Source organism: Acanthaster planci, linkage group LG19 (genome assembly GCF_054643075.1).
Source record: "Acanthaster planci isolate LZ-2023a linkage group LG19, COTS_SCS, whole genome shotgun sequence".
Lineage (NCBI taxonomy): Eukaryota > Metazoa > Echinodermata > Asteroidea > Valvatida > Acanthasteridae > Acanthaster > Acanthaster planci.
In genome coordinates this window covers 12,610,123-12,626,929 of record NC_141795.1, presented here as the reverse complement: position 1 = coordinate 12,626,929, position 16,807 = coordinate 12,610,123, and the positions used below count along the sequence as shown (strand labels likewise).

At 39.3% G+C, this 16,807-nt stretch overlaps 1 protein-coding gene across 1 annotated transcript in view; it reads left to right on the top strand.

Moving 5' to 3' along the window:
• Nucleotides 1-16,807, top strand: part of LOC110981869 (tolloid-like protein 1) — a 57,922-nt gene that overhangs the window by 31,173 nt on the left and 9,942 nt on the right. Inside the window, exons 6-11 of the mRNA XM_022240277.2 lie at nt 7,664-7,903; nt 10,044-10,262; nt 12,308-12,430; nt 13,778-13,923; nt 15,022-15,217; nt 16,549-16,671. Coding sequence (XP_022095969.2) covers nt 7,664-7,903; nt 10,044-10,262; nt 12,308-12,430; nt 13,778-13,923; nt 15,022-15,217; nt 16,549-16,671 — 1,047 coding nt within the window. The remainder of the gene's footprint in view (nt 1-7,663; nt 7,904-10,043; nt 10,263-12,307; nt 12,431-13,777; nt 13,924-15,021; nt 15,218-16,548; nt 16,672-16,807) is intronic.

Below are 16,807 nucleotides of genomic sequence, written 5' to 3'. Positions count from 1 at the left end.
TTGGCTGACATCATGCCGGAATCACATAGAATGGATTCCAAAATCAAACTTAGGAACAAAATTCAGACTGCACTTCAATTTTCTCATAGCTGATTCCTGGTGTTTGAAGATCAGTATGAGGATGGGTCAACTCCAGGATTTGTATATAAACCGCAGGTAACTTTTGGAAGAGATGGAATCTGTGATGAATGGAGCTTGCAACTGTTGAACAAAACGGAGGCAATAAATAAGCACATAGAGAGTAGTTTACCTTTTGATCACTTTGTACTTGCCTCTGCAGTTTATAAAATTTTTTAAAAGGCTTTTCTATTTTTGAGTGGTTTGTAATGAAACGTACAACTGCAGAAAATAATGGAGGTGTCAAAGAATAATTTTTAAAACTAATGATGTTGTGTAGTTACTTTAGCCATTTAAAATTTATAATTAGCCGTTTTGAAAATCTTCTGTTTTTGAGAGAGAAATTCATTGGCGGTTCTGAATAGATCAATGACTTTTTCAAGATGTACTCTGCATCAGGGAGATGTTTATTTCAATTACTGGTTTTTTCCTTACTTGACATATATATTTATAAACACTGTATGGTCAGTGCTTGTCCGGGACCTTGCGAAAAAAAATTCCTAAGCTTACTCATGTACCAACGTGAGTAATGTAATACATGAACCGGCCCTCTTCGTTGTCTTTCCCCATGAGATATTTGATTCACATTGGTTTCTTGTAAGTTAATTTTAAAAAGGAAATGTGGAAACTACCTAAACTTTTGTAAAATATAAAAGTATTGTAAAAATAATGTGGAAAAGTAATGGCAGTTACCCGTGTTAAGCACAGTAGTGTTCAATTGTTGAATGTAAATTACATTGATTCCTCAAGGTGGTACATCCCATGGCTTTGCATCATGATACACGGAATGCCTGCGTGTGTGTGTGAACCATCCTTTAAAATGGCCTTGGGGAAGAATTTTGACATCATCCCTTTGTAAAGTCATTTCTCGTTGCTTAGTCATCGCGTACTTTGTGCAGCGCTATACCTCTTGGTGTAATTTTCCAATCAAGTCACCTTGCACTTGTCAAGTTGGCAGCGATTAGTCTAGATTTCAAGAGGCCAGATTTCCAGAGCACGCCAGTCATAGCTGTGTAATAGACACTTCTGTCAATTCTCCCCAACAAGAGAGATTTGGTTCTTAAGTGGGTCAGAAGTGTGGTCGTTGATCGGTGTCAGGCTGAAATGTGAAGACAGCATGTGCTCAGTTTTGGACAGTTTGCCAATCAAAAGCGAAAGTGTGTTATGACTAAAAGGAAAAAAACCACTTGGGATGATTGGAGGAGATTGCCAGCCAGTTTCCAATGTGTTTGAATTTGAGGAAAAAAAACAGCAAGAAATTTCTTCTTGTATATGTTGTCAAACCATAGATATGAGTAGAAATTTATTGCAACTGTTTTCCACGTGGTGTAAACTAAGAAGCAGCAGTGTCAAATAAGTTTCACGTAATATCTCAATTTAGATACCTTAGCATGAATCTTTAGGAAAGGATATCAGACTATTTGCAATCATCAGATAATAACCCTCCTGCCTTTTAACTTCCTGCTGGGGGCATTTATAAATTATGATTCTGCTGGGCTGGAGTATTTTTCATTTTTTTCTCTTTTCAAAAATCTTTCGAAATTCATATCTCCATTTACTGGACACTTACACCCACACGAAGGACTGTCTGGTTCTGCTCTAATCTGATAGACAACATCTATTGATGCTGGAGTATATCAGCCAGGCCTGCCGCCTTGTAAAAAAAAGCCCAGATTGTGCGGTGTTCCGCATTTTTCTTTTGTTCCCAAAACTGGCAGAGTGCGCTGCTGACATTTTTTCAGTAGGGGCCAGATTAGCGTGCAGCAGTACTGTGTGGCTCATCGCTGCAGTGGTGGAGTACTTTTGTCCCTGGTGGTAATCCGCTCACACTGAATGCCCCAAACAGTGGTATACTGTTTCAAAAAAATGCTGGATTATCTTCAGTATTGACAGTGAAAAAATGTTGGTAATTCCCTGCAGCCTGGTGTTTTCTTATGAGTACGTTCTTTTGTTACAAGGCCCAGTTCCCTTTGTCCGATTTCGGGCACCCTGGGTGCGCATATAAAAAATACGCACCCAAAACCAGGCTCCCCAGCAGCAAGTGATTAAAGTAAAGACAAACATTAAAACAAAACTGTACATGGAGGTCATGTTTAAAGAATCCATGTTTCTTTTAAATAGGACTACTTTATTTCTCAAATACAAGTAAGTTTCCAGAAATGTGTTTCAATCAATTTCTTGTGAAGTACACTTGACCTATATGTACATGTACATACCAGTATCACATCCTTTTGTATGCACAGAACTGAACAGTATTTAGTGCATGAAAGCACATTAAGCTGTGATTCATTGCTCTCCCTTTGATTTATTTATAACACAACTGTAGGATTTCAGAGAAGTTGGTAATCACTACTCATTTTCTGCAAGTCTTGGCCTTGGCTTTTATGAGATCTTTTTCCTTGCCCTTTAACCCTAACCGCTAAGCATATTGTTTGGCTTACACTATGCAGTACTACAAAATACTAAGTAATAGTTTGAGCCTGAAGGACCTAGCGCTACAGATTACTACTTCTGGCCAGGTTACTTCCATTGTTACTTGTACAGAGAACAATAAAGCCATGCATTCATGGTGCAACAACTCTGTATGGTACATTGTCTTATCTACTATATCTTACGGCTTCCCAGAACAATAGGGTCATTTTCTCTTACAAGCGACAGCGCTCAGTACTACATTTTACTACAAGTAGTAATTTGTAGTATTATGTAGGGTAAGGGTTAATGACATACAGAGATGGTCTCTTGAAGAGATATACATGTACTTGAACATGTGGACATGCATCTTACCTAGGGTAATAGGTTAGTCATGTTTGCTTCAGTGTACATGTACATGTATGCCCTTGGGTCACAGGTCTGATTTGATTTGCATTGGCAGCATGTTATAAATATGCGTAAATATGTATTTGATTTTTTTACAAATTCTTTGTACTGGTAAGAGGAATGAATTAAGCCACCATCAATGTTATACTCCTATGTACAATAGACATTGTGCATACATGTATATGAGAGAAGAAGTGCTGTCTAAACACATTGGGTTCTCCTGTAATTTTACATTTACCGATTTAGTAAACAGTAATTTATCACTGCTATTCTATTCACTTGTTTCATGTTCTGAGTTTAATACCTTGAGGTGAAAGGTCAAAGAGTTTAATTGTTTTGCAAGAAATCATAGACCCTTGGACGACCTCAGCGTGTGAACAATGAACAAATCGTGCATGGATACTAGATGCAGCAGTTATTGACTCAAAGTGTCTTCCCCTCCTTCCTACAAGTATTTGTTTTCAATGGGGGGTTGTTTAGGATCGGCATTCACCGGTACATAATATTTTTTCCTCAAATTTTCAGAAGTAACCGTGCAGAAAATTTGCTTTTTAAAATCAAAATTTTGAGTGTGCTTCATGTAAGTGAACCCAAGTTTCAAACAATAATCTAATTTATTGAAATTTTATGACAAGAACTAATAGCTTCTGTATCCTTCTAAAAAAAAATGTATAAATAATGATATACAGTGCAAACCAAGAGCCTGCTATTCTTCAATAGTTTGTACACTGTTTGACTTTAATGATCAATAACCCAGACCTACATCTAGTGAGTTATGAGCCACATGTAATTATGGTTGAAATGGCATCGCATGAATGTAGATTATGAAGCATTGATCATTTACATCATGGGAACTTGTCATTCCCGAGCAGGAATCCCATTCGCGTTCTCAACCTACTAGTGAAGGCATCCCTCTACATGCAGAATGTGTCACGGCCAAAAGGAATGATTTGTTCATTGTGTGCAGTGAATACAAATTGCACGTCATCAGGCTTATAATGGAAAATTCTGGCTCAGATTCAAGTATCAATAGGAATTCACTTTCCCGGAAACTTCAAAAGTTATGTTTTAGAGAATTGAATAAACATGCCCATGAGAGCATGTGTTACTTTAAAAGAGTGTGCATGCATCTGAGAATCCCTGATTGTCGACATTTTTCTTTTGTGGGAGCTCACTTTCTCATGAATGTGATAAAAAAATCTACTTGTGGTAGGTTTTATAGAATGCCTTGTCAGCATCCATAAAAACATGTACTTACCTGTCAAAGTACTTGTAAGTGTATGAAGTTATTAGTTCTGATGCAGATCATGAATCACAGTCTTACAGGAACTTCATGTACTATTTAACCATAAACCCCTCGACTGTCTGAAAATTACTGACAACATTCAGGAACTCTGTCTTTACTTGGTCAACTTCCCCTTGTTTTCAGAAAATCTCAACAGAGATTTGCACCTGTTGCTGGGAGTCCTTTTTAATTACCAGCTCGACATTGATGTGTGGGGAATAAACATGATAACATATCCATCTAGTTATGGCTCTGGCCATGAAAAGGTCTGTCTGTCAAGCAAGAATGCCAACTATGAGTACAAATGGGGAATTACATGTTTTTACCAACTTCGAATTACTAACAACTTGTACAACCTTCAGAGTAAAGTGCCCAGAATGATTTAAGAATCTGTATCTGGCTTATAACATTTGTTATGGAACCCAAAGTTAATGCTTCTCAGGGTCAGGTGTATTACTAAGTTCTGAGAAATGATGTTTCTGCAGCATGGCATGCTAGCTATTGTTTTCATCATGGAAATGGACAAGTACACTATTCCCCCTCACCTGAGACATAAGAGATTGGGCCGACACTTGAATACTATTGTCTGCGCAGCATATAAAGAATCATATATAAAGAATCTTTGGATTTCTGCATTATCAGATGGAAGTTTTTTGTGCATTCTGCATGCTACCATTATATTCAACTAATGGCGCTGAGGGACATAACTGCTAGATGTATGTAAAAAAAATTTCCTCCTTTTATTTGGAGACCTACTGGAGTAGCTTCAAAGTAGCACCGTTGAATTCCTACAAAAACAGGGACTTTGGAAAAAGTTATTGCATCTGTCCCTCCCTAAAATAACAAAAAACCAACAGAATCCAATCAGATAGAAACAGAGCAAGCCCTAGTTTCAGAGAAGAATTATAGCAAAGCAACACCTGCAGAAACAGGTGGCTGTAGAGATAGTGGACACTTCCCCACTCTGGGGTCTGACCGTGATCAATCATTCATTACTGTTTGTTTTCTAACATCCTAAATCATCCCCAAAGGCTTGGGGTAAATTGGCAGGAGGACTTATTAAAAGAGGCGATTGTCATTTGATCCAGATTAAGTCCCCCGCTGGGGTTGTGCCCCCATGATGGGCCTATCCTAAATCATATTTATATTAGGCTTCTTATTTCTCCATGGATAAAGTATAGAATACCTGGCAAGAGTTCATCAAAGTTAAAAGCAGCTGAGTTGTTCCCTCTGTGTGGTACAGAGTCTGTACCTTTGTGATCCTTCTTAACTATGCTTATCTTTATAGGGCCTCCTTTTGAGGTCAATGGGGAAAATCTGTGTGACCGGTATTGCAGACTCCATTTAATTTTCCTCTCAAAACCACACTCTAGAAATGCCTTCTCTCACAGATGATTTTTAAGCCACCATTGCAACCCTTTCACAGCGTTAGTCCTGTTGTGTGAGGGTTGTACCTTAAGAAATGCTGCTCTGTGTTATGTATTAAACTACAAGTTGCAAATTGTTTACACACCTTTTTAGGAAAAGGTAAAGTTAACAACAGGTCAAATTATTGTATTCATGCTACATCAGCAGTTACATTGAGTCATTGTGTGCCTTTCGGTGTTCCTCAACTTCTGTGTTTATAATTTATTCTGTTATATCAAGTTCCAGAACTTATGCCAGATTAATTTCACATATACTTTTGTCCCGATAAGCTTGATGCAGATTGTCAAATTGTTTGGCCATATCATTCATAATCATTCATAATCTTTTAATTTCATATTTTCATGAAATACTTCCAAATTTGGGCAGTGCCTTTTGAATTCATAATTTTAAGACCATATTTTTAATCTCTTGGCATGTGCTGATGTTAATAATGACATATGAAACAGTTGAGTGTATCTAGATCTTAAAAATTGTACTTGAAATCTGGGCCTCCCAGAAACAACAAACTTCTCTGAAAATAATCTGGTGTCTTTTCTCTAAAGTGCAGGTTACATTCTAATTAGAAAAGCATTGTCAACACCTCATGATTTAAGTGTCTGACCCATAACTGTCTGCCAACAAATCTCTTTGCGGTTCTTCTCCTTGGGTGCATGAATCTCAGGTTGAATAGGGTTGAGTTGCATCCATTTCAACATGACCAAATAAACGGTTGGCCAAGATTGATTTAGAAGCAGGCCCACCTTGGGTAGGTAGGGTACATAAATGTTTGTCTTGCCCTAGCAAATGGTTCTTTGTAAATGCCCACAACCTCTTGCGGTAATTGGGTTCATTGAAACATCCTGTCTATCCCTGCATTCTGTCAACAAAAAGTCTGCTTTTAAAGAGAAGATTTCAGTTAGAAAAGTCACAGATGACAAGCTTTTGAGATCACTTTGAATTGTTGATATTTATGGCACAGCTTCCACAAATAGCACCATCAACTTCTCAGTACTTAGGCTGTAATGGTTCCAAAAGTTGAGAAGGTAAACTTTTGGGATGGTCGACCTCCAACTGCAGGTTTGTAGTCGCCTGCTTTTAAAGCAGGAGCTAGAGGATTCAAAACAAGTTTCCAATTTGTGTTTTAAAGTCAAGCTTTCGCAGAACTTTTTAAGAAAGTAGCTTTTTTGTGTGCTGGTTTAGAACACTTGTTCTAAAGAAGTGATTTAATACTTCCTATCGTCCTGGATTCTCAAACTAGGTTTACAGAGTAGATAATGCTGTTAACAAAGGCATAATGGAGCACTATTTTAATCTGTAAGAAACTCAAAAAAGCTTTTAAATTTCTAAATTTGGTATTTGTGTAACTTGAAAGACCTTAGTAATTACCACACCTGCCATATGTCTGTTTTGGATTGCTTTGGAAAATTTCGGACATGTTTTTGAAACCTCAAACAAGAATCATATTTGTAATATCCATTTGATAGCCAGGAACATGTTTAAAGTGGTGCCAAAAGATGCAGAGCCAGAACTGGTTGTGGTATCCTAAAGAGACATAGTACATGTACAAGTTAGCAGATAGTATAGTTGGCCAATGTCATTTTCACTCAATATTTGGTAATTTTCTTATCACTGCTGCTCTGGAAAAGAACCCATTCTAGTTTGCTATGGGAATTAGGGAATGTACATACATGTGTAATTCAATTTTTTTGGAGACAACAAAAAATTGTCTGCATATTTTCCAGCCAACGCCAACTTTCATTTCTGATTTGATTATAACAATAGTATCAAACCACAGTTCTTCAAACCCAAACAGTGACTAAAGCAAAAACCTGTCTGCTCATGATAACATACCCCTGCATATGTACATGTAAGTTGACCACCCCTACACCATATTTTTTGGATGATCATTTGAAATTCCTGCCTTGATCTAACCAGCCTTTAAGTGTGGCTTCTTTTTAAGTAGTTTATTCCTCTCTTTGAAGCAACAGTCCAATGACCTACTTATTATGTTTTGGCCCCCTCCCCCTCACCTTCCAGGTCAGGAATACAACTTCAACAAGCTGCTACCTGAGGAAGTTGATTCCCTTGGCCAACCGTATGACTTTGCCAGCATCATGCATTACGCACGGAACACGTTCTCCCGTGGCATCTGGCTGGACACCGTCATCCCCCGTAGAGCATCCGACGGTATGCAGCGACCAGAGATAGAGATTGGTCAGCGAAAGCAGCTGAGCGAGGGCGATATCACCCAGGCTAATTTGCTGTACAAATGCCCTTGTATGTATCAAATGTCATGTCTAGGGATTCTTTATACTAATCTAGCTTATGCCAAGGCCGAGCAAGATAACTAAAATTTCAGAAAGTAGTTTGCTTTAATAATTAGAAAAGCTGTGAGGAACCTTGCTATACAACTGATTCCTCACATTCATGTCCAAGTCATGTTAAGAAGATCTTGAAAAGATTTGGATTTTCAGATACCGTAAAGCACATATCTGGGGTCAAAGTAAACATCTCAATTGCTTCACTAACCATTGCTATTTTTGGCCTGTCGAGCTGAGAATTTATCAGTTCTGAGGTTTTTTCAAGGGGGGGAGGGAACTGGGAAATTGGGTCAAGTACCAAGATATTGCAGTTTGCATTGTTGGTGATTTTGAGTAGCCCTGGAACAAACTTTTCAAATTACTCAAACGGTTTTGTGACCATTGTCAAAAACCTTTCAGTGGGATTGAAGGAACAGTTCAGTTGCAAAGGTTCATCACAATGGACATGTGTTATTTGATTATTAGAGAGAATAGAGATCAGAGACATCACCCCCTTCTCGCCATGATAGTATTTGTCTTAATCTCCTGTGCCATTTGGGGCTTACCTAAACAGGGTACATGTACATTAAAACAGGTAATTTAAAAAAGGGCGTTCATTTTTTTAAGATATGAGCTTTAAAATTGTCAGTGAGATTGGATCTCTAAGGATACTTGTATGTACCTGTACCCTTGTAGTCAAGGATGACTCACTGCCATTTAGAATCGTACTTCATTGAAGCTAATGAGGTAATCCAGTGTTGAGATGAGCTGTCCAAAACGATAAATGCACCATCAATGTAGATTATGTATTGAAAGAGGGGTTTCTCATTAGGTTGTTGGAGTGCCATTTTTATACACCCTGGAAAAGTTGGTTTAATGTGTGGACATAGTGACCTTCAAATCTTTATTAAGACTTAACCCCTTCGCGTCGGGATGCGGCAAGACCCGCCGTAAAAATTGAGATCCTCAGCCCGCTTTTTAGCTATAATTCTCGCCCCACGCTTGAGTGAACACGGTGAAAGAAGGCATACCCTGGCTCTTGTATATATGGTAATTGGCCTTTGTGTGTAGCCCAGAAATGAAAAGACCGAATTTGCATAATAATCACCAGCTTCACAATAGTCCCCACTTTGAAAAGAGGCAACAGGAATGTGGAAGTGTGAGTAGAGCAAAATGCCACCAAACAATCAGCCTTTTCACCGTGTAATTCAAAGCGTGCAGAGCACGCTGGGCCACAAACCGAGAATTTGCGGTTTGGCAGGTGGCCTTCGTGGCCAAGCGAGGCTGGAATTCTTGGAGTTGGCTTTCGGAAAGAAATTCCTGTCGACAAGGGGTTAAACTGAAATTGAGCTACATGTAGGTGATTTCAGGAAAAAGGTGAAATACTTTACAGTCTCTTGTTAAGTTTGCTTGCACCATTTCTGTTATTTCTACAGTGGACACTTATAGAGTACGGAAGTGTGACATTATTATGAACCAGGAAGTGTAGTGTAAACGAATGGAGTACGGGCGTGTTGGTTCACGCAGTGGTTCTCACGTGAATGCCTCTTAAACACATAATTGTGATGTATTCACTTCGGTAGTTTATAGAAGTTTTGGTTTGTTACCTTTATTTGACATTACTGGGCATACACTCAAACATCTTGTATGGTGGCATTTTGCTCTCATCCTGTTCCTTTTCCTTCACTGCCACCTTTTTATGATTTTCAGAAAAAGTATGCATTTTATATTTTCTGTTATTATTCATTCATATTATTTCTCGAAACATCCATGTAGCTGAACTTTACGTTAATGTTTCTTGACACACTTCCGCCTTCTCTAATCACTCTCTTGGTCTTTGAAACATCCACTGGAATGAAGAACAGAATGGAAAAAAGCTTAATCTCCAAACAAATTTTGTTTTGAAACATTGGGGAGGAAGCTCAACACAGCCTTTCTCTATATTCTTTTATCTTCAAGGCCTCTGTTACCAATATTTCACCTTCAAGGCCTCTGTTACCAATATTTCACCTTCAAGGCCTCTGTTACCAATATTTCACCTTCAAGGCCTCTGTTACCAATATTTCACCTTCCTGTTGACTTCCTCATTCTTCTCTTCCCCCCCGCCCAAAAAAAAGCTTGCGGCCGCACTCTTCAAGAAACAACAGGAAATTTCAGCTCTCCAGGCTGGCCAATGGCATTCAGCAACCAAGAAACCTGCGTCTGGCGGATCTCTGTGACTCCCGGGGAGACAATCGTGCTGATGTTTGATGACTTTGAGCTAGTTGGCAGCGATGACTGCTGGTATCATCACGTGGAAGTAAGGGATGGCCACTGGAGGTTTTCCAACCTTTTAGGTAGGAATTCTTTCTTTTCTCAAAGAGGTATTAAAAAACCTTGGCTTGCCGTTATGCAATACAGATGTAAGCACAGCTTGTATAGGGTGTTTCATCTATTGTTTCATCCTTCACATATTACTGAGTGATTTGTTGCAACTTTGTCATACAAAAATAGCCTGGTCTTATTTAGTGGGTGGTTTTGGACAGGCCTTCAAAAATCCAGACTTAAGTTTTGTGTTTCCCATGTCTCTGTACGATAACACATTCACATTGAGTTGTGCCTGGACCATGGAGTTAGGAAGGTTTGTCAGCACAGCAAAGGATAGATTTCCAACCTTTGCTGATAAGTTTGCTAAGACGAATCCAGCGATCTTCATGAGGAGAGGCGAAACTGGGTTTGGATTAGCAATACTAACTGGTTTATTGGTGGCTGCAGTGTGAGGTTGAAATAAATGCGACCACACACAAGGAGGCGGCAAGTTGGCATCACCCAAATCAAGTGACAATAATTAAGGAAAACAAAGAACGGGGAAAACCCAATGAATATATGTACATGAATACAACATACAGAACTCTTTAATTAAGATTACCGTGTATAAATAATACACATTCTTACCTGGGAATGAGTGCACTGCTCCACAAGTCTACAACATCTGTCACTTGCATAGAATTAAAGATAAATTTTTAAATGCTGAAGTCTAGGCCAACATGTCATGTACTAAGAGAGGCCTGTAATACTGAACCACTCACTGAGAGTCAGAAAGCTGGGTAAAGTCTAATCTCAGTACGTCAAATAAACTTACATTCCTTCAACAAGGTACATGTAGCACACTCTTATAAAAGCCATACACTAAATTGTAAGTCAAATGCACGTGTTAACCTAATCTATTTCACCAGAAATCAGATTTGAAAACAAATCTTTCCATCTTCCTCTGCGCAAAACCTGATGTAACCATAATTACAGGCTTCACTAAATCCAGAGGGCGCAATTGAAATGTAATAAGCTGAGCCTACAAATGCCTATAGAAAGATTGTACACTTTGCCTGAAATATCGACATATACTCAGTTGATCACAGTCCTTAAACCATACAAAATACTGAGTTTCTGGCAAACCCTCACATCAAAATAGATTGCACATGCAGCAGAGGCAATGATAGAAAGTGTGAGAGTTCAAGGAAATGTAACGGTACCGGTAGACTGGGACTGCATGGCTGTTATGATCGTTAAGGACGGCGCCTTGTTGCAAATCCACCGCATTTACTCCGCTAAAGTAACACTTTATAAGAGAGTTAATTTCTAAATCATGTCATTGAGGAAGCTTTAAAGACTGTCCGGTTTATGTACACCGGTATAATTGGTTTGAATAATAGGAGGAAAAGGAAGAAATTTACCTGCAGATGTGAGGTCGAAATAAACGGGACCATGCACAAGGAGGCAAAAAGTTGATATAACCAACCTCCGGTGAACTTCAACCTCCACAAGGACTAACCCCGCTCTTAAACCCAATTCACACAAATGCATGCACATTTCGAACAAATGAAATAGTATGTGTACGTTGGTTGCCATGCATAAACAGCCATGGGAGTATAGCACTGTTTATAACACCTCATCCACACATTCTGCCTCTTGATTGGCTGAGAGCCAGTCACATGGCACAAACAAAGGAACTACACCTGTAGCAACCAAAGAACTGTATGTATGATAACCACCAGCATTATGTCCAAATGCAGTGGTTTGTCTATGGCACATTCTGAAGTACATGTGCTACAGAACTAGGTTACAATATTATGTGAAGAGGTAGTTTGCACTAGACCAATCGAGAGGCATCTGTGTGTGAGGTGTTAAAATAGATTCAGGCTCCCTCTTCTTGAACCTTGTGGAGGGTCATTTATAACGCAGATTTGAATCGATGAGATTTAATGTACATGTACCATTGCACCAGCCTGGCCAAGTTAATAGGAAAGACAACACTTAAACCAGCCATATTACCCCTGGTAGTGATACTTTTTTCTTTGAACTTGACAAGTTTGGATAATTTGTAATCCTCCTTTCCTCCCCACAGGAAGATTTTGTGGCAGTGACATCCCTCCAGTGATCGTCTCGACAGACAGCCGGCTGTGGATTGAGCTAAAGAGCTCTCCATCTGGTAGTGCAATTAGTCGCGGATTCACGGCTCACTATGAAGGTACAGGAGCAACGGACGAAGCAAGAGGGATTAGGGCTGTGGGAGTCACTCCTCTTGAAGGACTAGTGGTAGTGAATAGTGATGTGAATGAAACTTTTTCCCTTTAACTGAAATAGCAGATGCTTCAGTCATAATCACAGCAATGAAACAAAAATGTGTTGACAATGGACACTGAATGCATTAATTGAAATATTTGAACAGTTAGCAGAGGCAAGTGCTCTGGAAATGAATTCCTATCTCCAAAAGATTTTCGTTATTAGTTTGACATTTTCGAAGTATGTCTTTCTCAAATATTCAGATGTGTACCTATAGGCCTAGTCAAAGTCTGATCATCTCTTCATATGTTTCAGGCTTAATTCTTACTCTGTCATTGTATCAAATTCATGCAAGTGAGCAATAGAGACAAAAACAGTGGGTCGGGAGGGCCAATCCCCCCCCCCCATTTTTTTGGTTTGGGGACTTGCTCCCCCCCCCACTCTTTTGTAGTCCTGTAATGGGGCAGGGCTTAATGGATCAGTCTGTTAATGGCTGATGCTCATGGTCTTGCTACTGTCCTCCACTTTGTGAATCGTTATGCCATTACTGCAAATGAGAGTGGGTACCAGGGGTAGCAGAGTAGCACAGTTAGGCTGACACACTGTGTGCACCTTTTGTCCATATATGAATAGCATGAATTAAGTTAAAGCAATTTTCTGTGAAATGTGCACAATAGTATGGTCTTCCTAAGGATGTTTGTAGGCACACAGTGCCAGTTGTGTACATGTGTCTACCACCAGCCTCCCCTCTTTTTCACTGATACTTGGCCCAAGTTCCATCAGTGACCAATGATTGACTGATGGCTGCCAATAAAACTTGGCCTCGCTTGGTTCAAAGAGGGTTAGACTACAGCACTGGGCTTCAGCAGTGCTTATTTGATCATGTTAAAAGACAGGAGATGCAAGAATAACACAAAGCATGTCAGCTTGGTACAGGTTGCTAGGTTCGTTTAAGGTGTGATGAAAGTTAGTTCCCTATGGCTAGGAACATTGATAAGGACTTATCCTGGGTGTCTGCCTTTACAGAAGTCTTGCTGTACTGCCAGTCTGTTTTTACAGTTCTCAGGATTAAACTGGAAGGTTCTCAAATTTGAAACACAGTCATTTGGGGAAACTAAGTTACAGACAAGTGCTTATGTTTTCTTACAAACTGAATATTACTGCTACCTTAACAATTTCTTGCTGATGTTCTGTTGCTTCACCCTCTCCCCATGAAGAGCCTTTGCTGTACCCCTGGTCCAAAGTCTCTCCCCCCCCCCAACATTCTAGGTTATTGACGGTTGACAATACTGTGTCTTTTTTTGCCTGGCAGCGGTTTGTGGAGGCAATATCTCCAAGGAGTCAGGGATGCTACAGAGTCCCAACTACCCTGATGACTACCGGCCAGACAAGTCCTGTGTGTGGCTCCTGACTATGCCCGAGGGCTATCAAGTGGGGCTCAACTTTCAGTCATTTGAGGTAGGCAAGTCCAGCAGCTGATTTTACAAAACTTTGCCTAACTTTGTATCTTATAACGGAAACCTTACAGCACAGCGTTTTCAATTAATTTAACATCTTGGACAAGCACGATTACAGCTTTTACAACTATTGTTCTTTGGTATTACAGTAGTCATCAGTTTTCAGTTAACTGCACCTGCCATTCTGAAAAACATTTTATGTGGTTTTTTTACAGAATCAGGCAGAAAATCTTTATGTTCTGGCACATCCAAATAAGATTTAATTACCTCAAAAACAGAGTTTTACATTTCTCATATAAACCTTGTTGAATTGAGTAATGATGAATATCGCCTGAACATTATTAATTAGGGAAACTGTCCTTTCCCAATTTGTTGAATGTGAGTTACATCACTTCAAATGACTGCATAAGTTACACTGTACATGTACTTTTTTGACAAGCTCCATTCTAACGCAGTGCCTAACTTTCATGAAATTGGTTCTTATTTGTTGTGTGGCTTATGCAACAAAATGTAGCGTAAGTGAAGTTATGCCATGACATAAAAGTTTCATGAAATCTGCTGATCCCTGAAAGATAAACAATACACAGAAAGTAAATTAGACTGACTGGCAGAAGAGGGCGGCACAGAATTCCAGTAACTCTGATGACTTCTGACCGCCCAAGTCATGCAGTTCTAATAACTTGTTTAGATTTGAGGTGACACTGCTCTGCTGTGTAGCTGTTCTGTCGATGTGTGTGGTTTTAAAAAGGATTGTTGGTAACATTTCAGGCATTTTATTTATTACCCTGCCTGTTGTCAGAGCTCTGTAGTTTATCGAGAGTGTTAAAACAGGCATTATTTACAACCCCATTTTGAGGGTTTTTCAGGTGTTGCAAAAATTTCCATATCCGTTATAAATATTCTGAGCTGTGAATACTCCAGGGAACAGTGTTAAGAATGTTCAAGGCTAGACAGGTGGGGCAATGCAGGGGCTGGTGATTAAGCACGGATGCAAGACTCCAGTCATAATGATCTCGTGTTCAACCCACTCTGTTTTTAAACCCACATAGCAGGTGTAACCGGCTAATATTTTAAGCTATTCTCCCTTATTGGCCAATAGGTGGAGAGGCATGACAATTGTATCTATGACTACGTGGAGATACGCGATGGCCACCAAGATGACTCACCATTAATTGGCAAATTCTGCGGCTACTTGATGCCAGAGGACATCAAGTCTTCCAGTAACAAGCTGCGTGTCAAGTTTAAGTCAGACGGGACTGTCAACAAAGGGGGATTTTCAGCTGATTTTTTCAAAGGTTAATTCTTTTCGTTGCTGATTGCAATGTGAAACCTATCCTTGGTTTGCTATTGGAATTGGTAGAATGTAACAAGACTTTATGCTGTACACACAAAACTAATATTCACAGCCAAGACTTATTGGGTAAGCCCCGAAATTAGGGTTCTATTTTTCATTTTATTGTCCCGGCCACATCTGACATTTGATTTTGTAAGTTCAGAATACATTTTCTAATTTCCAAGAATAATGAATTAATGCGAATTACCTGCCAAAGAAATAGTAATAGTTTGAAACCAATTCCAGTGATATTTCAATGTCAAATAACAAAGGTCAAATGTAACAGGGCCACAAAAAAGTCACACTCTTAAACCCCTAATTTCTAGAATTACCCTATTGCATTTGGCCAAGTTGCTCAACTTGATAGCGATATTTATTTCTGCATCAAACTTTAATGAATTGGGCAGGATCACAGGCACTGGATAAATTTTGGAGAGTACTGGATGTGACTCTGGATACCTTTGGAGATTAACATCAATTTGTTTTGCGGTGTCATTTCTCTTGTTGAAGACAATGGAAACTTGGCTTGTAATTTGCATTCAGACCAAAGCTATTCAAATGAAGCCACTAAAAATTGAAGGGCACAAAATATGTTTGAAAGAAAATGCTTATCTTGTATTCGATATATCGCAAATAAGGATTGGCTTTGGGAATAGCACTTATCTTGCTTACGTTGTGATGCTTCTTTTACTGATGTGCCCATAGGCTGTGTTTATTAAACTCCAAGCAATTTGTTTCTCTGTAAACCTTCCCCATTTTTCATTTTATTCAGTGGTAAAACCCCTCTAATACTAGCTGGATGTACAAACTAGATCTGCATGTACTTAGGAAGCTGATTCACCTCCACAATCTTGTGTAGGAGGATACACAAATTGGTATTACGTGATGCAAAATAAACAGGCACATTCATTACATATTAAAACAAATTACAGTGTGTCTTCAAGCATGATTGATGATTCCGTAGAGAGGAACATGAAGTTACCATAGTGTAAATGTATACGAATTGATTCTATTTTAACCTTCAAAAGACGATACTCTGCCAAAACTATTACTTTGCCATCTGTGGGTATTTCTGGTTAAACTTTATAAAATGCCGTAGTTTAGGTTCAAGCAACCTGAGGACTCTTCACTTCATACACGGACACACACCTGTGTAAACACGTGTTCATTGCCCTCGTGTTAATCATTCATTCTTGTTAGCAGTGTGGTGACATTTTTCTTTCATGTTCCTGCCCCCCCCCATCTTGACAAAAAAAATTCACACCTTTCTTTTTTTTGTGTTTTACCTTGCAGAGGATGATGAGTGTTCAAAAAACAATGGTGGTTGTGAGCAAATCTGTGTTAATACCATCGGCAGTTACCGCTGTGAATGTGATCCTGGATTTGAGCTCAAGGCAGATGGCAAGTCTTGCGAAGGTGAGAATTAAATACTTCCCAGCAGAGTTTGGTAGCTTGCTTGATGACTCATTGGCTGGTTGGCTACCCATCCCAGGTTGACATTTGGCTGGCTTGTTGGTTGGCTTGCTGATTGGCTGGCTGCCTTTATGGTTAG